Genomic DNA, 24454 nt, shown 5'->3' with positions numbered 1-24454 from the left:
CATCGGAATGTGATCATATTTTTCCTTAAGGCGGTTTTGGTCGAATTTGGTAATGTAAATCTCCATTCTCACTCATGGAAAGCAGGAGGATCCATGGTCTTTAGAGGATATTCTTTTCGTTGAAAAGTTTAAGATTCTCTATTTAAAATGATACCGAAACGTTTGTTACGGTCATTTTCATTACCCCCATTCTCGTCAAGGTGCGACTTACACAATTTCGCAAGAATTTCTGAAACCATATCAAACGAAGAAACTGGAAAGCATATGAAAGTGAAGGTTAGCATATTTTGTTTTCTACCTTTCGTATGCCTCAATGGAAGATTGAAAATGCTTACTTATCAGGCATTATCAGAATCTTCTTTTGTCGTAACAATCATGAATGCGATTCAACATTTTTTACGTAGGTATACAGGTATCAGGCTTGAACACGTTTCTGTATACAATAAAGGTTTAATGCTTGATGAATTTTAGGGGTGCTCCTATTATAGTGAAAAGGATTTTTTAATACGACTAAATGGTCCTATCCAGAATAAAGAATATGTAGAATTGAATAAAATCACTAATATTCCTTATAACTAGGACCAGTTATTTCTCATTTTTACAGTCTACGAACTTATACATGCAGTACTATTTCTATACTGATATTAATTTGATATTATATAATTTGTTATTATTACCACATAAATTAACCCATTCGAAATTAACGTTGCAGGATATGCATCATAGACAGAACTTCAGTATATATGGAATAAAAGATGCATCTTTGAATGTATTCAATATACAACTTTACTAATAATCATAATTTGGTTTAAGATAGATTTTATCAAAAAGTAAACTACGTTTATTAAATTAATTGAATGTTTATTCAGGGTAAAGTAACGATTATGAGAAATTGATTTAAGTTGAATCTAAATCATTTTAAATGATTTGTATCTTGAATATTATCATTTTTTACTTATTTCGATTACACTGAAATAAATTATTCTATATTTAGGGATGGGTTAGTGCTCTGAGAAAAATGAAGAATAACATATTTATTGACATTAATGATGGTTCGAGCAGTGAATTTCTGCAAGTTGTTACCCCAAAGAGTGATAAACTATGTAATTTAACTTGCGGCAGTAGCGTTGTAGTAGAGGGAACGCTAGCTACTGCTCCTAATGGTAGGATGGAATTACGAGCAAATGATGTCTTGGTAATTGGCACATGCGATGTCAATGATCAGTATCCTTTTCTTCCAAGGAAGCAGTATTCTCCAGATTATGTGCGGCAGTATTTACATTTACGACCAAGAACAAAATCTTTCTCTGCTTTGTTGAGATTAAGAGACATAGCTTCTACAGCTGTTGTTGATCATTTTAGAGCCAGAAATTTTATAAGTGTACATACTCCCATTTTAACGTCAAATGACTGTGAAGGTGCAGGGGAAGTATTTAAAGTGCAACCAGATTCTGTTGAACTGTTAAAGAGTATGGAAAAAGATAGTATTCCCCATGAAGAGGCCTTCTTTAATACTAAAGCCTATTTAACAGTATCGGGACAATTACACCTTGAAGCCTTAGCAAGGTAATTATATTAAAGGACCAATTCGTATGAATTCTTATTGATTCAATTTCATGAACAATAATTGTTTTCAGAGCACTTTCTAAGGTGTATTGCTTCGGGCCAACATTCAGGGCAGAAAATTCAAAGTCACGGTTGCACCTTTCAGAGTTTTACATGTTAGAAGCAGAAGCTGCTTTCATTACAGAGATAGAGGATATAGCTAAGGAAGCAGAGCTTCTAGTCAAAAGTCTTACAACTGCTTTACTCGACAAGGGCTCTAAAGATTTTTCAGTCATAGGTGCATCGGAACCAGAATGGCTTAACAAAAGTTTCACGTACATGACCTATGATGAGGCTGTAAATATTTTGCAGCATAATGAAAAGTTGTTTACGCATCCTATAAAGTATGGTGATGCATTTTCAAAAGAACACGAATTATTATTAGTACGTCATAATAACGAAATTCCACTTTTTGTCATTAATTGGCCATCCCAAATTAAACCGTTCTACATGAGAGAATATCCAAATGATCCTAGTAAGGTGAGGTCGTGCTGTTATGTCTCTAAATGTAACTTTATTTTCATACATAATACTTATTCTTTGGTCTTATAATCCATAAATTTTTTTTTGCAATGGAACGAGCTTAATAGCTACAATTAACTGTATAACGGTATAACTTCTTTTTTGCAAAACAATATGTACACTTTTAAGATAATTTATTTACTAATTTATGTATTTGTCGTAAAAAAAGAAACTAAAATAGAGTTATCGAAATATTATTTACTTTTTTCTGTGGCTAATTGTTGAATCAGTATATAGGGCTAAACTAAAATATGTATAATTTAATGGTCAATGAGAAAATTTATTGTCATTTGAAAGCAATACTAAAAGCTGTGCTACGTTTGAATTGCATGTTGTAATAGAATGTATCATACGCGTTGATAATTGATTTTAATGTTTAAAGGTGGCTGCAATGGATCTGTTGGCGCCACATGTTGGTGAACTTGTAGGAGGAAGTGTACGTGAAGAGAATTACGCGAAATTACATTCAAAATTGCCTATCGGGCTAAATCTTGAATGGTACTTGGAATTACGCAAGTACGGCAATGTGCCTACCGCAGGTTTTGGAATGGGATTTGAAAGATTTCTACAATGCGTTTTAGGCGTACCAAACATCAAAGATGTCATTCCCTTTCCTAGGTGGCCACACAACTGTGGTTTATGAATAAACTTTTCAGGTCTGTTGAGTATTAATTTACCCTCGGCCAAAGTGCGGGAAAAAAAAATCATGTTCGAGTATAACGTGATCATGAGAGAGAAAAAAGTTAATTATCATTCCACGAGTTTCTCGCAGGATGATAATTACAAAAAAACTGATGCTATTTTCAGGTCACCGTAGGTTTCCAACTCCTTGCTCGACTATTGGAGTTGTCTCATCGTTGCAGATTTTCGAAGATATCGTTTTGGAGATGAGATGCGATAGCAAATGCCCTCAAGTTACATTCTTTAGTGTTCTTCCAAAAAACAACTAAATTATGACTTCCCATTTCTCGCATAATACATTGTTTTAATCTTTTGTAAGTTTCATATTGTTTACGTAACGTAAAAAAAAAAGCCTATAGCTGAGATGTGCCTAAAGATGCAAATGATTAAAACATAAAATTGATATTAAGAGCCCAGGACTATTTTACGAGTTATTTAAAACAAGGCGATAAGTCGGGTAAATAACGAATACAAGTTTTCTTTAATGATTCATTTATTGAATGTTAAGACGAAAAACTAAGTTGAATCAAAGTTCGGTAGCCAAAGTTCTGGTAGCCTTCGTTCGAAAGTCAATATCTTCGTTTCCTTAAAATCAAAACATTCGTTCCCTCAGCAGCTTTGACTATCGTAAAGGATGTTATCAGAAAGGTTAGAGAATATATAGGGTGATAGATAAGTAACCAAAAAGTCAAACCCCCGAGTGATCAACAAATATCTTTTTATACAACAAAATAATGTTTCTCTAGTAGTAATTCTTACGCTTAATCATTATCTTCGCGATCGCATTATCATAGATAGTATGATAGAATTATGTACAGTATAATGGATAACCATATATCACACATTTTGTACAGATTTAACAACTGAACAAGGTGGCAATGCTGCTCCGCGAGTACGATAAGTTCTTGATTCATGCGTATTATTCTTCAGGTATTCTCAGTTGATACTTCGCGTGGAATCTAAACAAGTATCGCATCTGTAGAAAAAAAAAAAAGAAAAAACGTTCCAAAGGTACCTCCGTACGGTTTCTCACCTTTTTTAAAAAGTACAAACGGTACGAAATCTTTCTATTTAAGTCTTGTGCAGGTCGTATCGTCCCCGTGAATGCCAACCCGACATCCACGAAATCCGCTTGCACGCAATACTTTGAGGAATGCTAGTTGACGTTTCAAAGCTAACTTATCGTTACTTTAAATATGTACAGACGTAAGTTCGGGTCTTTCTCGATCGGTCGTGTATACGCACACGGATCATTTACACACTATACAAGGAGTCAAATAACTCGTACGACGTGATGTGCCGAAGGAAATAATTTAAAGAATTCCGCGAAGTAATATCTCTATCATGATATAAATATATCCGAGCTTAGGTGCGACATTCACGACGCGTCGAAAGCTCTCACGCGCTTTGAAGGTTACAATTGAATGAAATTAAATTTCAGGAATTTAATAACTCCCGTACGGTTTCCTCGCCCGGGAACCATATCTCGGGTTCGCCCCCGTAATGATTTTTCACGTCATGTCGTACCAGTTGTACAGAAACTGACGTGTTCGCGCGGAACTACGGTTTAGTTCTAAATTTAAATTCTAAAGTTACAGGCTAGAGGTTCTCGTGACTCGTTAGCTCGTCGTAACGGTCGCGTATAGTCTCACAATTGGTGTGTCGCGACCGCAGGCTGGGAATATTTACATGATGGAACACAGCCCGGATAGCTCGTGTCCCTTCTCCACCGGCGGCAACGTGGACAGTTTCCTGCCTTGTAAAGCAGGTTTAATCGAAGCCGGTTTCAGCGGCTCCATGAATTCTTCCTCGGGGATTTCCGCAGGCTGGGGTTTTTCCTTTGGTTCCTCGGGTTCCTTGTTAATCGTCAATGGCTTCGTGATGTTTATTTTAATTCGAGAAGCCGCCGTTGGGATAGTTGGCGCTGCCGATTCCAACTCAACGTTGCCGTCGATGGAGCTTTTAACTGCCACGTGTGTCGTGTCGATTGAGGATGGCTCGGTCACGATGCTTTCTTCTGGATCTAACATACATTAAAGAAATTAATTACTAAAATAATACCCTCGAGCACTAGGCAATGAAATCCTCCCTTCCGTTCCTAAATTATTTTCATTTGGAAACGTACTTTCTTGGCCGTTTTTTTTTCCCTTCTATTTTAACACTAGATTGCCGGAACGAGTCAATTTGACTCATTTACGATTTTATTGCTATATATGACACGCTCAGTGCGCAATCTAGTGTTAATTACAACGCAAACATAAAATAGTATCAGAAGTAAACGTACCAGGTTCGGGGTCAAGAGGCTCCTCTTTCACTTCCACATTAGCGAATAAAAATTGCTCATCCTCGTCTACGTGTTCCTCGTCTACCGGTTCCTCTTTGATCTTAATATCCGTAAACGAAGGGGCTTCTTCTTCGCCTTCTGCCTTTCCTTCGTTAGCTTTACCTATTTCTTCGTTCAAGTTGTTTAATGTCTCCAAGATTACACCTTCGTCGACCGGACACTCTCCCGTTGTACTCTCCTCTTCGGGAGTGTCTTCCTTTTCTTTACTCTCCGAGACTGTCGAGTTTTCGGCTTCTTCTTCAACATTTGTATTTGTTGAGTCTTCCGTCACCTCCTCGGTAGTTTTTGCATCGGTAGCAGTCTCAATTTCGCATCCTTCCGCGACAGTTTCGTCATTTTTGATTTCCGTGCTATCGGCTTTCGCTTCGTCGCCGTTCTCTTTCTTTTCCTCTTCGGGTTCGATCATCGATTCCTCGATCGCCAGTGCGGATTTCTCCAATGCCCGCTAAATTTATAACAAGCACATTAATCATTTGAACACGCTGTACATGCATCCGCAGGGTTCATGTTAAGGGGGTATGGATAAAGCATTAGACATGCTCAAAGGATAACTTCGGCATAAGTGGTCAAACCTGAGTAAAATCTATTTTAAAAAACGCTTCTACTCTTGATTTATATCCGACTTGAAAAAAATACCCCTTTCAACAATACCAAGATCAACAATTTCATAAAGGAATTTATCGGGCCAAAATGATTCAATCTAAAGACGTTAAGGTGAAGTGAAACACCCTTCAAATCAGTCGATTCGAATACAACACTTTTTTTTAAGGGTATTAGACCAAACTGTCCGAAACTTTGACACATCACTCCTGATCATCTAAGAGTTGTCCTGACACATTCAAAATTTGGATTTTTTTTTTAATTTTTTAACTCAGCCCAGAAAGAACCAAAATGACGTCGAGCTCTCATATTTCGATCAATATACAATTATCGAAGGCTCTGATATGAGAATCGAAAGGGTCAGGACAATTTTACGACAATTTAGAACACTCTGGTAATCGATAAACTCGCATTTGAACGGGATAAAGGCAAAAAAAGTGTTGTATGCGCTTCTATGCCAAAACGATGGGAATACGAGGTCTCGAAGTGAAAATTTAATTGACCTGAAAATCACAGATGGCGCAGGGGGTCCCTCTGCAGTCAATTAGGCCCCCAGAAAGCATGAATTCGGGGGATTTCTGGAGTTTTACTTTGATTTCTTTATAATTATTGTACGAAAATGACAGGTGGAGTATGCCATTTGGTACAATACCCAATATAATTCGATACAGCTGTCAATATAAAAACGAACGTCGGCAACGTAGGCATTTAGAAAAATATTCTTTATAGACGTTGATCAAGTTCCTCGACGTGTTTCACTTCACCTTAGGAGGTGTCATATTTACCGCCATATCAAAATATATTTTACGTCATGTTAATCTCCAGAATTTCTTATCGAATACTACTAGTACGATACTCTGTCGATGTATGTCAAAATATCGGTTTGTCATGTCAAAGTCACTCAGTCCTAATAGGTTCCTATAGACTTACGTTACATGAAACAAAATTTATACTTGTGTCAAGATAGCGTAAGCCGGTGCTAAACTCAATATTTAATCTGTATCCATTTACCTGAGTACATTGAATTATCTTTTACTATATATATTAAATACTATAAAAGAGATTCCATTACCCTGATGCAATTTCCGCAAAATTTAGTAAAGAAACTATTATTCGTTTATTCACCCACTTTACAGGGTGATCGATATTAGTCCTGCGCAAAGGAATGCATTAAGATAATGTATTAATTTGCAAGCATTATAAGACGGTTATATGAACTATAAAATTGAGGGATGTGATATCATATTAGTGATGAGGGCTTAATTGTATATTCCATACAGGGTGTAATATTACGGCACTATTGGTGCAAAATCGATGTTTTGTTACACGATTTTTCAATTCCAAATAAGGCAAAAAGATTAAATATTGCCGTGATGAAGATGTAACCGTTTTATGAAAGCAGGGTCCTTGATCAAAATGAATTTTTGAAACTTCGATATATATATGTCATTAGATCGAAATACCCAAAGGGTGAGATTAAATAATTTCGGTAAATAATTAGGAGGAAAAATGTTACTTTAAGGTAATTCTAACTACGTTTGTATATATTAGGTCTTTATATATATATCCAAATTTCAGTTAATATTCCTATCATCAATTATAGCAAACCTTGGGATACTTGCTATTTTATCACCTTAACATTAATATGTATTTTACATCGTAAATAGTACTCGTAAGTGCGATAGAATAATTGTTGCAGCGACACGTTCATTGTCAGTATTATACAGGATCTCCAAATTTTTAAGTTCCCATTAAAACATCTCAGGAAAGTATTTTCGAGAAAAGTGTTTTAACACATTCGCGACCGCTGACGTGAATTCACGTCTTTTCAAGTTCTATTCCTGGCTGCCGCTGACGTGAATTCACGTCATTTTAAATTCTATTCCTGATTGCCGCTGACGTGAATCACGTCCATGACGATACACGATACAAGTTTGCGGCAACCAGTATCAGAGTTTCATTATTTTCGCCGGTACTTAGTATTTGAAACGGAAAAAAATTTGCCGGTCGCGAATGTGTTAAGGTGAAGTGAAACCCCCTTCAAATCAGTCGATTCGAATACAACAATTTTTTTTAAGGATATTAGACCAAACTGTCCGAAACTTTGACACATCACTCCTGATCACCTAAGAATAGTCCTGATACATTCAAAATTTGGATTTTTGGAAAAAATTCTTTAACTTAGCCCAGACCAAAACCAAAATGGCGTCGAGCTCTCATATTTCGATCAATATACAATTATCGAAGGCTCTGATATGAGAAACGAAAGGGTCAGGACAATTTTACGACAATTTAGAATACTCTGGTAATCGATAAACTCGCTTTTGAACGAGATAAAGGTCAAAAAAGTGTTGTATGCGCTTCTATGCTAAAACGATGGGAATACGAGGTCTTAGTTATTAAGTCTTACTTGTTAAGCTAAAATTTCAACTTTCCGAACCCTACTACTTTCGTCTAAAACAGTCTTCTCGAAAATGCTTTCCCGAGGAGAGGTTCTAATCGAAACTTTAAGATAGGACACATTGTATACAACAACGGATATTCATATTTCTCCCGCTGGAAGTTGCAGCGGAAAATGTTTCAAGTGGTATTAAGAAACTCGGTAGAGTTTCGTGCCAAATATGTATATGTAGAGGCGCGATTACTTTATGTCCACTTTGCAGCACCTAAGCGGAGTCGTGGTCTAGCGTGTAAAGAAACTAATCGTCGGATATGTTGCTACGAATAAACTGAAAGCAAGGTAACTGAAATCTTCTCGACTGCAACGTTAGACTTTTCAATATTGATCATGAATTCGTCACTGGGCATAAGATAAAATAGTTATTACATTAAAATTGTTATAAAGGCAATAAGTCGTGGCTAAAAAACATTATAGATGTTCGGAACTTTGAATTTTTACTTTCAACTTTTTTTTTCTTTTTTCCTTAGTCGCTTTTAGTGCAAAGTTGCAGCTAAATTTGACAATTTCAGTACACGTAAGAATTGTTTCTAAAAAAAAATAGTTGATATTACAACATCTAAATTTGATGATTTTGTTAGAAATATGCATTACATGGCAGAGTGTAATTAAGAATTTTTCGTCAAGGAAAAATAGGGTGAAATTTCTATAATTTGTTATCACAAAGTGCCCAAAAGCATGAATGCGTGTAATTTTAAATATTTAAAATTGTCGTATGTCACCAACCTTTTCAAAACCTCAATCATTGTTTAGTATAAAAACCACGGGAAAAATGGTTTATTTTGAATAATTTATCAAATTGTCTATAATTGATATTATTCTTTCACTACACGACTTAGAGAAATTCAGATATAGATTTGTTGCACTGCAGTAAGGGTACCATCTAGATAAAATTCACTTTATAATAAAAAAAATGTAATTGAAATAAATATTTCTACTTTCATTTTGGATAAGTTTTTTCACTTATAGATAGTCAGATGCAGGTATATTTGTGAGAATATACCTATAAGTATATTCCAAAATTGCCTTTACAATAACTTTAAATAAATCTGCATATTTCGGCGTTTTACAGAACAATTGGAGTGAAGGTAGAAGTCTCTAAAGTGCAACTTACTAAGGAATGATAAATTATTAAGAAGCACGTACCGCAAGACACTTTTCCTATTATCGCAAGATGCAACAGACGAAGAATTCGTTTATATAAAAATGCTAATAGGAAAGCCTTCGGATAAAGATCGATCGGGACTGTTTCGCAATATTCCTAGATATCAAATGATTATAATTTCTTAAATTTACCTTGTGATCTTCAAGGCAGAGCGGGTGGAAGTTCTTCTCCTCGAATGTGACTGCAGCCCGTAGATGCCACTCCTCCTTCTCTTCGTTATAGAATTGTTCAAAGGCATCGTGACAAACTTGACATCGCGAATCTTCATCCGATCCCGTAGGTACGGAATGTTGAACAGTTTCTTGCGGTGTATCTTCCATTGTAGTTCCTTCAGTTTCCGCAGTCTGTTTTTCCGTCTCGAACCAACTTTGAGCTGTTAAGAAACATTCATTGAGTAATTGATTAAAAAATTATATATGCGGTAGCAGAAGCAAGCATAATAAACAATAAATAGTATCAAAGTGTCTGATGAGTTTTTAAAAATTATTCCTTACGTGTTTTCAGCTTGATTTTAATGGTAACGGCATTAAGCTTGTCATATTAAAAGTTATTAAAAATTATTCCTTACGTGTTTTCAGCTTGATTTTAATGGTAATGGCATTAAGCTTAAGTTATATTAAAAGTTTTTAAAAATTATTCCTTACGTGTTTTCAGCTTGATTTTAATGGTAACGGCATTAAGCTTAAGTCATATTAAAAGATAATTAAATTCACCTCTATCTTCTAGATCTTCAATTTCTTCGAATTGTATCCAGTCGCTAACGTCATAGTACCAAGGCCGAGAATGAGCTTTTCTGGCTGAATCTCTTTCGCGTCTATTTTGTCTGAAGTGCCAATCCAAATGATGGCTATATCTGGTTGCCAATTCGGGTGCAAATCGCGCTCCACATGAGCTACATTGCATGCCGCTGTATAAAACTGCTGCGATAGCTGGTTGCTTTCTGTAATAAGAGAATTCCATTATATTCGCAACTGATTCATTAAAATCCTGCAACTAATTCATGATATTTAAAGCCTTAAACAAAGGGTCGGGTACATATTTCTTTTGTTTTTCTTACCATCAGATTTGAGTTTCCTCAAAGGAATTTTTTAGGAACACTTTTAAGGTCATTTTTCTGTAACACTTGTATATTTGAAAAAGAAATAAATTGTAAAGTACATACACTTTCAAAGTTTCAGGCTTGTCGAAGGATACTGGTATGATTTCTGGCTTCTTCTTTTCTTCTTCCTCTGGCTTCTTTTGCTCAACTATGTTTGGCACAATACCAGTTTCGACCAATCTCTGGAACAATTCAGTCATGTTCAGAGGTAAGGATAAAGTAGGTGCAGGTGCAGCTGCACTGTCGATTGGTTCAGCTTGGTACGAAAGTCCAGATGCAGGCGCCATGGCAGAGGGCAGTGCCGAGGAGAGTACATCCAGCTGCAAATCTGAAGAAAGAAAAAAAAAAGGCTTGTAAGATTCAAACTTGTCTATAAACTAAAATACAGCGATACTCAAGTAATAAGAGATAATGTTTTACATTTAAAATTAAATACTGCATTTACCTGGTTTGGGAGTGGAATTAAGGTCTGATCCATCTTGCGATGCAGAGTCATGCTCCATTGGCTGATGCATAATAGGAGTTGTAATCGATTCCGGCTTTGATTTATTGGATAGGATTGGAGGACTTGGAGGAGGTTCAATAGGACCTTCTCCTCGCATTCCGGTTATTTTAACATAACCTGCGCGTACTCCTCTTGGTAGCACGGTAAATCTAATAAAATGCTTCTTGTCTCTGACAATTATAGGCTTAGGAAGGCCTCCAAATTCTACATCAAATGGACGACCATTCAATAGGACGGTTTGCAGGGCATCGGTGAATTCTAGAGTATGCGGTTTGCCCTCGATTTCAAATCTAGGGGGTGAAAAAATTCAGTAAAAACATGAATACCATAAACATGCACGTATCAAAAACACATTGTAAAAATCTAACGAGCAACGGTGTTCGTTAATGTAATCTGTAGAATGACTAAAGTACTTGAAATGATTCATCTAAAGTCAAGTATATACTTACATTTGTGGTTTCGCATCAAGGAATACAGGAACCATGTTTCTTGCATTAATGATAAGATTGATTTTCCCAACGACTAGGTCGGTCCTCTTAACAGTCCCGATTTTGACTTGTGGAGGCGGACCTTCAAGTTTAAAGCTAACTTTTTTCTTTCCAAGGTCAACCATTATCGGAGGACCGCCAAAGTAACACTCGTACCAACGATCATCAACGTAAAGTTCCCTCGTGGGAGCTCCCAGTCTAATTCTGAAAATAATACTTCGTTTCAAACGTCCGATTCTATTTTGAACCGAGCAATAATTTCTCGGCAAGATTTAGTGAGACTTACCTATGAACTTCGTCGTCATATATGAACTCTTTGTAAGGATCGTTAAAGGCGCAAACAATGGTATCTTTGTCGTCGATCAGAATTCTTCTTATACCGTCCTGGAATCCAATCTCCCTAGGATCGTCCCAATTCATAAAAACGATACCGGTTTGGCCGTAATATCTTATTTCCCTGGGAATACTGTCGATGTTGATCGATTTCATGGTATCATTAGCGATATCCTCCAACAGTTTAGGATCGGGAAGAGACAATTCCCTACTGTGAGGTCCAGCTCTAATAAACGCTCCCTCGTAACTGACTCCTCCTTCGACATCAAACTTGGAATTCCCACTGGACGGTGACCTGTTTCGCCCCGGTGGGCCCAGATTAGGATTCATGATACCCGAAATGGGTCCAGATGACATCGGCCCATTGCCTAGCATTTGCGGTCCATTAATCCCTGACATGGGCATAGAAGGATTAGCCATGCCAATTGGACCGATGGGGCCATTTCCCATGATATTGGGCATGATTGGCCCGTTAGGACCAATGGACCCCATTAATCCTGGTCCCATTCTTGGACCAGGACCTAGACTCGGGTTGAAACCTCCATGATATTGGTTATACTCGCTTCTCATTGGGCCAAAGTGCCTTTGGTTCTGCCAAGGTCCAATATGCCTGTAATCAGAATTGAAGTGACCTTGTGACCCTGCAAAAGGAGGGCCAGGTGGATGGGCCCACGGGCCAGGTTGTTGCCAAGGTTGGTTCTGCCACCTAGGAGGGTTCTGCCCCCTCATAGGGTGATCTTTGGTTCTATGCATTTCACTTTCTTCGGATGGACTGAACGACGATCTGTCCACTATATTTACGTCGAGTTTTACTCCCTTCTCCCACACGATAGAGCCTGCCTCCTTTTCCTTTCGTTGAGCAGCTCTCAATTTCTGGTCTTCGCTCATGTGCAAGACCTCTTGTATGAGGGTGTTGTATTGCGTTTTTGTGATCGATCCTTGATTTAATTGCTCAGCGGCTTGTTTCATGATTATTTCGATATTTCTGTCAGCATTTCTTTCAGGCTTGTCGGCTTCTCTCCCGCGGCGACCCAAACGTGGCTCTTGATCATCATTAGACAATGTCCTTCGACGCTCCTTTGGATCATCCGGCAATTTGCTGTATAGTCTAGGTCTGCCAAGTCGATCTCTATTTCGGTCTCTCTCCCGTTTCTCATCCCCATTGCCTGCTTGTTTCTCTTTGTCACTTTTAGAAGGAGTTTTCAGCTTGGCCCAGCCATCTTTGTTGTCTTCACCGGATATAACAGGTGGAGGCGGTGTAGGTGGACGACCAGCTTTTGGATGAGTCAAAGTTCGCAAGTCGACGTCCTCGTTCCCAAAAAGGCTGTAAGTCGGAATAGATTTAATAGTACCTTTCATCGGTTACTTCTCTAGTATGATCAGTTTAATCTTATGTGAATGTTATGCGAATGTTAGGCGACGTATCTGCACACTTACGCGTCGAATTTTTCAGCCTTAGATTTCTTGACAACAGGAGGTTCAATGTGCTCGGTACTTTGCCTTTTGCTGCTGCTAACAGCTGGTAAAACCCGTAAGTCTAAATCCTCTTCTGTAAAGAAATTAGTTATAGAATGTTACATTTTACTTATGCTAAATTGATCTGCACAATTACAGTATTTCTACTTGTATGATCAAGAACATAGAAATTATATGATATCCATTTCATTTTACTTATTCGTTTTTTGCGATCGTTTTATATCAAGAATTAAGAAAATTACTAGTACGTGATAAATAGAAAAGGATTTATGTAAGAAATGTATATGCAATTAGTATTGTGCTTTTTAACATATCATACGAACAATAATTCCAAAGGCATAAAATAACAATAATGAAACTCATTACTCTATTAAAGATCCTTTTACATAAAGTAGTATATAACAATCTTAAAGTATTACTTTATAAGAATTATGAGAAAAAGGGAATTTGTAAAGTATTAAATTATTTAGAAAGTATATTTCAACATTCTGTTTTTTATATTGTATAATCCCAAGAGTTCAAATTGGAGGTTTTTTGTTAAAAGCATTTTAAGTAATTTGTTAGGTTTGTCAAGCTATCGAAACCTTTCTTTTGGATCAAACATCAATTAATAACAAATTAATTCATTAGCAATATACTCTTCTGTTTTTTTTTTCAGTTGTGGTAATAATTAGTTCAGATGTTTTTGAAATGGCAATAATTACTTACAGATTGCATTGAATTGAAGCGTAGAAAACAATTAACTGTAAGGTACCCTGTTCAATTGTCCAAGTACTTATTTACCATTACATTAACTTTTGATTGCGAAATTAAGATATCATATAATTTCCATAATATACGTCCGTAAGAGTGTAAAACAAAGGAGAATTCATTATCTTTATAATTGATTACCGTATCAAACTTATCGAATTGTATTTTGAACGTAATTAATGGTTATTAAATTAGTAATCGATTCGGAGTGAGTTAAATAGTAACCGTAGTGGATTAAACATTACACGAAACAAAATTATTTTTAACTGAATTAATTTGAAAGCCATTACTTAGTCACCTTTTGTTTGTCAGCATAGAAAAGCATTAACTGATCAAACTATTTCAACATTCAACATGTAATTAGGTTTAAATAACAGATTTCAAATATTTACAATAACAAATAGTTTCTTACAACCTATTTCCTTTCCTTAAAAATAATCGGTGATCACATCAAAAGCAATGAATCAATTGTTTCCAAGTTGACATTATGCAAAAATCAACCGATACATATTTTCTGAAGCTTCTTGACTCGATTAACAATGTTTAATCAACGGAAACCAGCAGAGACCCGAAACAAATTATTTCATACCGAAGTGTAAAATGGAACCATTTTCTATCATTACAAGGTCTAAACTGGCGCAATTAACATAGTATCGATTTTATTCCAGAACGAAGTGATATCCCGAGTCTCTGGTCGACATCTACCGAACTTCAGCACGGGAGTAAACTAAACGACCGCGTGGACGCAAATATTAGTTAGAATCCGTAATAGTTAGTTAAACGTCTACGCCGGTATCGGTGAACAGGGTAGGAAGAGCATACGCAGGATAATAAATTGGTGCATGCGGTACGTAACTCTACCGTCATGTACAGAGTTTGGAGGAGTTAGACTGATCGACTCACTTTTCTCAGACAAGCTGACGGTCGTCGGCGCGCTGGGAAGAGGCAGAGCCGCCCTGAGATCTTCGTCCTTGCTGGCTGACTCCAAAATGGCCTCGGATACACTCTGAGCACTGCCAGTGGAAGGCGCGGAGTGTTCCGGACTGAGACTGCCGTCCTTATTCCGCCTGACGTAGTTCCTCTGCCTTGCGTTAGGTCTGATCTCCTTGAACGCAGGCGGATGAGGAGGGGACACTATCAACGAACCTGACTGCTCCTCCTCGGTAACTCCTCCGGAGTTGATACCGAGGCTAGACTTGGTGTCGTTTCGTCTGGGGATTCTGTACGGGGGGCTTAAACTGCGCTTCCTAGACTTGGAGTTCTTCTTTCGGTTCTTGGAGAGTTGGGACTGGGGAGAGGTGCGGGAGGGTGAAACGTCTCGGTCACCACTGTCTTTCTCGCGTGATTTCGACCTAACCGGACTGCCGTTTCTGTCGACTTTGGCCACCTTACTCGGCGAGGTCAGAGGCTGCTTCGATCGCGATTTGTTTCCTACCTTCCTATGCGAGAACTTGGAGGAAGTGGAAGAAGACTTGTCGCCGGTCGAAGAGCTCCTAGAGTTCGAGCTTTTCGAGTCTTTCGACTTGGTCTCGTTTCCTCCACCTCCTCGGTTGCTTCCCGAGAGCGCCGACGAGCTGTTGCTCCCGGTCGACTCGTTTTGCCCGGCTTTCGAACTACTACCGGTCGGATTGGCGCTACTACCGCTAGTCGACCTAGAGTCCTTCTTTTGGCTCGTTCGATGCAAGGCGGGTTCCTTACTCGCGCTACCGCTCAAACTCTTACTATTGTTCGCGCTACTGCTGTTGGTCAGGAGATTCGCATTGTTACCGTTACTACTAGCGCTTGTCGTCGAGGTATCGGAGCTGGCGAGATTTGACGAAGGCTTGTCGATAGTGCTAGTCACAGCCTGTTTCGATATTAACTGCTGTTTTAATTGGTCTGAAAGTACAGTGTTTGTGTCTGGAGCTGGTTGCGTTTGGCCGTCCGGCCGGGAATCCTTTTGTCCGGTCGTGGCCTGACGTAGCCGAGGATCCGTGTGAGCGACCGCTGGCTCTATCGCTGGAGCTGTTGACTTCAATCGTGGATCACGAGACACGGGCTTAGCCGATGCCACCGCTATACTACTAGCCGGAGCGATTCGCGGACCATTGCTGGTCCCTGCGTTTTTCATGAACGAGGCGGTCGCTGCTGGGAACTGAAATCGACGAAAGCTTTTCATTTGGCGAAAGTGACACGAAAGAGCAGCTTTTTCTCGAATAACGTGCGTTCTCATTATCGTCATAGTTCTCGTGGCAAATATTAATCGAAAACCGTTGTCAAGAATCTAGGGGCCGATACTTTTCAAAGTGTTTAACGATAAACTGTCCATGGAACTATGAAATAAGCAATGAGATATTAATCGAAAACCGTTGTCAAGAATCTAGGGGCCGATACTTTTCAAAGTGTTTAACGATAAACTGTCCATGGAACTATGAAATAAGCAATGATTACATTGGTCATGTTTCTATGACTATATGCTGCTTGATTTGAAAGTACGCCTATTGATTCTTAAGTCATTAATGATAATACAATTTTTTAGATATTGATTCTTTTTAATTTAAAACTTTCCTAGAATAGGCTTATGTCCCGTAGTTCAATTTCTTTTTCTCCCCTCCAGAAATAGGGATATAACAGCAGGATATAGATCACAGAAGTGGAATAATTGATAAGGAAAGTACCTCTTTAGAACATATGTTAAGAAACAAATAGGTCCAGCTACGCTGCTTTCATATTTATAAAAACACCCCAAATTTTGCAAGATTCCTAGTTTTTTTTTCATATTTCGGCTAAAACCTTTGTATTCATGTGAAAGCGCACGTTCAGAAACTCCGGTTAATGCTTTAAAATCAATTCGCTCCCATTTAATACAGTAGACACGTCCAAAAATGCACGGTTGCATTATTACAACAGTTGAAAGAAAAAAAAATCAGGTATTCTGCCTTAAAAACAGCAAAATAATTATATAACTGTTAATAATCGGTTACATTCCTACAACGGTTGAAAATTGAATCAAACAATTAGCATTTAAATTGTATCTTTCATCTGCATTCATTCTATCGAGTACTCAACTTATTGTATGTCTAACTAAAATTGGATAAACACCTTGAAAGGTATTGGTTCCCCCGAAACGTGAAAGGTTTTCCGATTATATCTTTCAGGAAAGAGTACCCCGATAAAAGTGGTTTAAATCTTTAAATGTCTCAAAATAATTCAAAAGAAATAACAATCCGAAAAGCATAATCTAGTTCTTGCGCCCCACTATCCCTCAGAACTCGAGTTAAATCAGGAAATTCCATCAACGTTTAAGAAAGGAATAAAATTTGATTACAATTAGAAGCCATTGCTTGGTGTCCGTAACGCGAATCAATCGGCTTTTCAATCTCCTAGCTTGAATTGACCTTCATGAACCAATAAAACATTCAACATATTAAACATATTTACCTGTTTAGTGACCTGCTTCGTGGCTTGGCTAGGCACAACAGGTGCGACAGGTTTCGCTTGAGTAGTTGTTTCCGTTGTTGGAACAACCTGTGCCGTGGTCACGGGCTGCAGACAAAGCAAGTATCGACGAAACGTGAGTCTCTGATAATAATATCGTTAGATAGTAATATAAACGAAAATAAGAGTATATCTGTTCAACATACCAGATCAGGCTTCAAATGTCCAGTCTGTTTGTCTAATTGCCTTTGTTGTTGCTCCAGACTAGCCTTCGCCTGCATCAGCTCTAATTCGATTTTTTTCTTCTGCAGTTCCAACAGTTCCCGTTGTTTCTTCAGAAGCTGTTCCCTCATAGCCGCCTCAGTCGTCGACACGGGGTCGCCGGGTGGTATTTTAACAGCAGGTACGATCGGTTGTACGATCGGCTGTACGATCGGTTGAACGATCGGTTGTACGATGGATGTCGTTGAAGGTTGAGGCTACGGTAAATCATACAAATGTTACATGGGCAGCCTCGGCAAATTTTTCCGGTAACGCTTAAAAATACAATTATAGGTGGAAGTAACTCTTCGTTGCTTCGGTCTTACCATTGATAAAAATCGGGGATTAACGTGAATGGAGCCCGAGGAAATTGCTGTAGGGGAAGCAGTGATAGGCCACGCAGGGTCAATGCACTGTACTCGAACATCTAGAGAATACAGCTTCTTCGCAGGGAAAACGTCGTTCCATGTCTGCCGCAACTTCCACATACTAGCCCTCGTATTCTCATCTACCTGTTATTCGTACAACACTCATATAATCATTGTATTAAGTGCTCAAAAGGATACAATTGTTAAAATCACCTCGTCAATATGGTTCATATGGACATGGATCATACGGTACTTCAAGGCTCGAAAATAAGAATCATGTACAACATCAGGAAACAAAACACAAAAATTAAATGTCACAGATGAATTGTAGTTTCCAAAAGAAAATTCACACATAGAAGAAATTAATATCCAGAGTCTATTAACAATATTATCTTTAAAATAAAATTATTTTTAATTATATCCGAATGAACTTCAAATAACCAAATCCCCAGCTTAGAAAAAAGACACTTCGAATGGTGATTTATAATTTGTGGGTGAATTTTTTCGTAATAGAAGAAAAAAAAAACAAGATGAATAAACACTCACGTTACTTAATTAGCGATTTCTAAATAAAAGTTAAAAAATATCAGAATGTGTGTTATTTCAACTTTCCACGTGTATGCATATGAGGTATCTGTTTACTAAAAAGCCTTATTNATATTTATACAAGAATATCATTTTCACTTATAAAAAATATGAACCCCCCTCGCTACCGTATAACTTAATGCATTGTTTAAAAGTGATGTCACTGAACTCATATTGGTGAAGTGATTATCTTACCATCTTACAGCCTTACACGATATTACTAATTTAAGAAATATTGATTTGCAAGCAAGCAATATAGCATATGTAATAAATGCTCTTGTAAAGTAACTCTACGATAATGAATTTTGGCCAGTAATTTTTTACGAAGCCAGAAAATAGTTAAGTAAAAAATATTATATTACCTTTTCAAAGACACCACAAAACGTATTGACAATGTTTTGGGTGAAGAGATTAAGATAGGCTCCATTGACGTTTTTGACGATCGAGTCAATGAGGTAAAGAACTGGTAGCTTGATGTCGCTTCTCACCTAATAAAACACAATAACACACTTTCCCACTATTCGAAACGTCTGATCCATTTTGGTTTAATGTACTAGCTATCTCCAGTTAGAACACCAGTCGTGGAGGATCCAGAGTTTCTTGAATGGATCTCCGCAACATTACATCCATTTATATAATTAATACACTCGATGCACATTCGCGAGTCCTTAAGTTCTAGAACCTTCAATAAAGCCTACAAAGGGTTACGTTGAAACAGTGTCGAATAACGACAATATATTTCAATGTACAAAGTTCGATTTAAATACTATTGCCACTCAAATACAATTATCATAGTTGCCTCGTAATTGAGTTATGTATGCCTTTTTGTATGCTTAAGACTGAAACATTGAAATACTGTGATTTGAAAAAGCTAAAATTTATATACGAATTAAAATACTGAATACTGAATAATTATAATTGAATTAATATTGAATACTGAAACTGTTTCGGGATGAAAATAAATTAAAAGAAAATAGACACGTGGATCATTACTTACATTAGCATAAGAATTATCACTAATGTGGAAAATAATTGTAAGTTATATCAGAATCTTTGATAAATAGATATATCATATAAAGTGACATCAATTTATGTAAATGTACATTCAACTCAATGACAAAAATTGTGAAATTTAATAATTATCATCAATGTGTTAATAAAGAATCACTTTCTAATAAATAATAAAACGTTATTCAACATGTGTTTGAATTTGATCAATGTAACCAGGAGCATAAAAACTGCTGCATAACCCAATGACAATTATATTTTCAGGTATTACCAGTTAAAAAGCAATGCCCTATACACTAAAGTGACACATTAAAATAGTAGGCTTAATAAGATGACAGAAAGAATGTTTAAAAACAAATTATAGTGGCGTGGATGTTCATTTAGAAAAACAAGACTTTATTTCCACATCATTATATATATATTCATAATACTGAGTACGATCACAGACATAGCTTTTGATTTTATTTGCCATCAACGGAATGATTTGCAAAGTATTTGATAATGTCGCATGTTTCGTTCGCTGGACGCATCACTTCTATGACATACATTTTACAATCGGTTAACAGGTGTGGTAATACCAACACACTTGTGCGTCATAAGTGGTACCAAATAAAGCGACTTCACGGTGTGCGCGCACGAGTTTAGGTTGAAAACGCTTTCAGTGAGAGTAGCAAATATGAGACGTTCTAAAATATTAATTCTACAATTTATTACTATAGAAAGGATTTCTGTTGGCCCCCAAGAAAAAGTAGTTGATACTCCAGTAGATAATTCACCAGATACTTTACTTTGAGGAAATATTTCAGGTAAATAATGATTAGAAAATCAAGCTACATAAAATTCGGGGAACTGAAATAATTTATGAATTACTCAATACTAAAGATTCACTTTATCCTTATGCTGCATGAACAAATGTTTTCTTAAAGTCAGTCTCAATACATTAATTCTTTGTAAAACAGTGAAAATAATCATAATAGAGTGTACTAAATGACATCGCCTTTTGCTCAACAAAGTATGGTCATATATCTAGTAAATCGATGCTCATAAATCGTTCACACACTCAAGCAAGCATGATAACAGCTACCATCAAGTTTTCAGCTTTTACATTATGTGTAATGAGGAAATTTATTTGAAAAAAAAAAAAAAGTTTTTCTAACAAATAATTCTCAAATCTATCTATAAAGAATTTTACTCTTGTTACTGATAAAATGGTTGTATCGTAACCACTGGTTTATCAGGATTCTTATATTTCAGAAGTTGACTTTACTACATTAATGACTGGTGATAAACGTTTTCAAACACTTTTTCTCTTTAATATAAATTACTAAGGATAGGTAACCTTTTGCAGGTGCGACTCGACGGCTTGAACAATTGCAGGAGCATGTTCAACGTTGTCCTCGGCCAACATGGTAAGCATGTTTATCAGCGGTTTACTGTTAATCGTCAGATCCGATAGCGACGAGATGTACTCATCTGCTATTTCTTTTGATTTTGCAGACGTCATGTTTATTTGTTGTTGGTAGAAATAACAGCAGGATACCTCCAAGTCGATGCCTCTGCAACTTTACACTATGGACAAAAGATAAATATTGATAACATGTTTTTATTATGCATTTATATTTATACAAGAATATCATTTTCACTTATAAAAAATGTTATGCTCATTCTTTTGGTTTTAATACACATTAATCATGAGGTTTTAAATTTCAATGATTTCATTACTGAGGCATCATACTAGAAAAATGTAAGACTCCTTTGTAAAATTTTTAAAGATTAGTCATTATTTGAGACGATTAATTAGTATTAAAATTAAATTTTAAAACGTATTCATTAGTGGCATTTAAAAATGGAATGTTAGGCATTTCACAGGCTACATTTTGATATCCGATAAAGTTTGTGATATTAAGGACATACAATTCGGTAAGTATGTTTCCATCTTAATTTAAAATTATTTCTTTAACCCAAATATATATGATTTAATAGATGAAAAGCTGTTTAAAATTCCATCACTACAAATTATGTAGTTTTGTATGTAAAGATCATATTGCTTGTTTTTTGTTTTTTTTTTTTAATGCAATGAAATCTAAGTACACTTGTTCAAAAGTACATACGAAACAATTTTAAAAAAATGAGTTTCTTCAAATGCAATGATCTCCTTGGTTACTCAATGGTTGTATTTGTTTAATTTGTGACTCTTGCAGCTTTTCATATACAACGAATGTATGTGCGTACATACAGTATGTTCTAAAAATAAAAGATAAATATACAAAAATCATAACATAATGTAAAGATCATTTTTATTCATCAGTTTATTTATAAGCAACTTATTAAATTCACTGAAGCAACTATTTAATAACTTTCAACAAGTATCGTTCCAGACCTATCCGTAACTCTTTAATATCTATACATTGCATTTATGATTACATGACTTTAAACTCCAGGTTTAGATATAATCCTAAAGCTGTAAACATTTAACACTCAACCAACATCAATTCAAAGGTTTCCGAAATTTCGCCATATACTACTATGAACAGGAATATCATACAGATTGAACAAATTTTCTCCGATAACCCAAAAGTAGGGTGCCAAAGTTAGTCATTATTTCCTCCATGAAGGAAAATCGATATACATATTCATTTAGTTCATTTATCATGGCAAAACGATTACTAAGTATACGTGGTAGAATTACTGGCCAAAGTCTGGCCAAAGACTGGCCATTCCAGTATTTATATAATACTGTGAAAAATCCAGATGAGAGCAAAGCCTGATTTCGACTCAACACAATATAAACTTATTTCTACGCTCGAAAATCGTACCAACTTGTTTGACGAATCTGGCAACTTGTTAGCGCGTATAGCGTAGCACCGTTGCTCCAGAAACGAGTCCAAATATAAAACGTAGTCAGAAGCTACCACGCAGCTGGATTTCCCAAACGCCCGACCATTCAAGTGAGTCACGTATATCGAGTCCCGTATAAAACAACGAAAGTTGTAAAATAGTACTCGTAGGAGTGAAAACTCACCTAATCGAATCATCCTGAAGGAAAGGAACATCTCACGATGCACACGACCGCCAATTCTTCACAAAATTGCACACGCACTACTGCTTACGCGAAACGAGTTGTTCACATAAAATGGCTTCCATGCCCTTGTAGCACGTAACGGGAATAGGGAGAGGAGACGGGCTCTCGATTGGACACGAAATAACGGCGGTTTATTTTCGAGGCCGACCAATCGGATCGCACGAAGGGTGTGGTGGGGGGTATCCAAGAGACTGGGTGCTTCGGTCCTAGATCGGAGTTACTTTGTCTCACTTATAGGTAAGCTACATTAGAAAAGGACAGCATGGTCTCTTGGTAAGCTTGGTGGGAGTGGCACATACAATAGCACCTCACGGTATATAATAAGCTTAACATGCGGCGTATGTTTCGTCAGCTGCATCAACTACGCTATGGAAAAAAAAACACAATTATTATCAATTCGTTAGAAATGATCTTCAGTATTGACAATGAAGAATGTTTTTCACGGTTTAGTGAAATGGATTTAATGACAAATGTACAATTTGGGTCCGGATCCGCAACTTGAATAAACCGAAGTTTAACTGGTTTACACTTGGTTTAAACCGGTGGAAACCAATTAAACTCTGGTTAACTTGAGTTGTGGAACCGGGCCTTATAATAATAGAACTTGCATGCATTGGCTATTCAACTTGTGGAATTTCATCATGTATGTACTGGATCGCGAAAATTCCGGCAACGTTCGACAGGTGTACCATGGGTTTCAACGGGTTTTGTAGTTCGGGCCTCGGCCACGCCACAGCGTCGGCTGGGCCGCCACTGGCCGCCACCCTGCGCGGATCACGGTCGAACCGGCCATCTACCGAGCAATCGAAACCTACGGGCCATTTCAGCTCATTTCAGCGGTCCGTCCGAATGATACGAGACATCGCATGCCTGGGTCGATACGCTCCGATTGAGTACAACCGAATTGGGGAAAAAAAAAGAACCGTAATTGTGACAATCACTTCATCCCGTCTAAAAACGCTCTTCGACGGCCGGGCAATGATTGGAAACACACCAGTGAGGGTCCTAGTCGGTTACTAACAAGGTTCTCTAACCCCCTCTCCCCTCTTCCTCACTGGACCACCCACTTTAGTTACCTGGTTTTTAACCTATCTCAAGTTTTAACGCCGAATACGACAAGATAGGCTTGGAAATCGACAAGCGGAGGGGGGAGTCCACAAATGAACTTACGTGTAGTTGATTTCGATTGGTTCTCAGATAACACTATTATATCTGGACCCTTTTTTAATTTTTCAATAGGTTCTGGACATTTTAAATATGCCATGAGTATTCAGTATATACATTTGTAAGTTCGGACGTGCTTAAAATATTCTCAAAATGGATTTTATTAATTATTCCTCGATTCTGCAGTAAATACATTGAATTGCTTTCTTTTTCGAATCAGCTTGAAGTTGGCAAGTTTCCGTACTGGTTCATAATGTAATAGAAAATTCAAGGAATATTTTCGTTTACGGGGTAGCGGTTGTAAAGTATAAGCTGCTTATTTATTTTTGCCGAGAAAGGTGTAGAATATTTCAACAAAATTTCTGTCGAGCCTGTTCACATGAATAGTCTCGCATTTTCACAACCAAAAACGTTCCGTGATACTGTCAGCTGCTCATTTTTCACATTTTCGCTCAATTTGTTTTACGGAATAGACCCCCTTGTGCAAAAAGTGTAGCCCAGCTGAAACCGTTATTATTCACGATTTATTGCTCCGTCGCTTGC

At 37.1% G+C, this 24454-nt stretch overlaps 2 protein-coding genes across 3 annotated transcripts; one reads left to right on the top strand and one right to left on the bottom strand.

Annotated features, from left to right (window-relative positions):
* LOC105703168 (probable asparagine--tRNA ligase, mitochondrial) lies at window positions 1–3830 on the top strand. 2 transcript variants are annotated; one of them, XM_012431336.2, is made up of 6 exons: window positions 194–276; window positions 713–870; window positions 995–1566; window positions 1638–2085; window positions 2510–2783; window positions 2935–3830. In XM_012431336.2, exons 3-5 carry the CDS (start codon window positions 1019–1021, stop codon window positions 2768–2770), a joined length of 1257 nt encoding a protein of 418 aa, XP_012286759.1. In that variant the 5' UTR covers window positions 194–276; window positions 713–870; window positions 995–1018; the 3' UTR covers window positions 2771–2783; window positions 2935–3830. The 2 variants fall into 2 exon arrangements, with proteins under 2 accessions (XP_012286757.1, XP_012286759.1); XM_012431334.2 differs by lacking the exon at window positions 713–870 and having other exon boundaries at window positions 1–276.
* LOC105703167 lies at window positions 3289–22960 on the bottom strand. The gene is made up of 16 exons (XM_012431333.2): window positions 22688–22960; window positions 21005–21234; window positions 19020–19145; window positions 18031–18216; window positions 17650–17922; window positions 17447–17551; window positions 14930–16160; window positions 13238–13349; window positions 11754–13124; window positions 11429–11671; window positions 10920–11269; window positions 10538–10802; window positions 10089–10315; window positions 9507–9748; window positions 5093–5597; window positions 3289–4831 (listed from the first exon to the last, which is right to left on the bottom strand). Exons 2-16 carry the CDS (start codon window positions 21167–21169, stop codon window positions 4494–4496), a joined length of 5739 nt encoding a protein of 1912 aa, XP_012286756.1. The 5' UTR covers window positions 21170–21234; window positions 22688–22960; the 3' UTR covers window positions 3289–4493.
* Between the last annotated feature and the right edge of the window lie 1494 nt (window positions 22961–24454).

This window comes from Orussus abietinus, unplaced genomic scaffold (assembly GCF_000612105.2).
Source record: "Orussus abietinus isolate OABI.00-Male unplaced genomic scaffold, Oabi_2.0 scaffold625, whole genome shotgun sequence".
NCBI classification, from domain to species: domain Eukaryota; kingdom Metazoa; phylum Arthropoda; class Insecta; order Hymenoptera; family Orussidae; genus Orussus; species Orussus abietinus.
The sequence above is the reverse complement of the archived record's forward strand: the minus strand, read 5'-3'. Positions and strand labels throughout refer to the sequence as shown.

What these genes read in the sequence shown, in the direction of transcription:
- LOC105703168 (XM_012431334.2), top strand. Translation starts at nt 148, where the DNA reads ATGATACCGAAACGTTTGTTACGGTCATTTTCATTACCCCCATTCTCG. An exon ending in CACCTTGAAGCCTTAGCAAG is followed by an intron (nt 1,567 to 1,637) that starts GTAATTATATTA and finishes AATTGTTTTCAG; the next exon opens with AGCACTTTCTAAGGTGTATT. An exon ending in ATCCAAATGATCCTAGTAAG is followed by an intron (nt 2,086 to 2,509) that starts GTGAGGTCGTGC and finishes TAATGTTTAAAG; the next exon opens with GTGGCTGCAATGGATCTGTT.
- LOC105703167 (XM_012431333.2), bottom strand. Translation starts at nt 21,169, where the DNA reads ATGACGTCTGCAAAATCAAAAGAAATAGCAGATGAGTACATCTCGTCG. An exon ending in TATGACGACGAAGTTCATAG is followed by an intron (nt 11,672 to 11,753) that starts GTAAGTCTCACT and finishes TATTATTTTCAG; the next exon opens with AATTAGACTGGGAGCTCCCA. An exon ending in TGAAGATCTAGAAGATAGAG is followed by an intron (nt 9,749 to 10,088) that starts GTGAATTTAATT and finishes GTTTCTTAACAG; the next exon opens with CTCAAAGTTGGTTCGAGACG.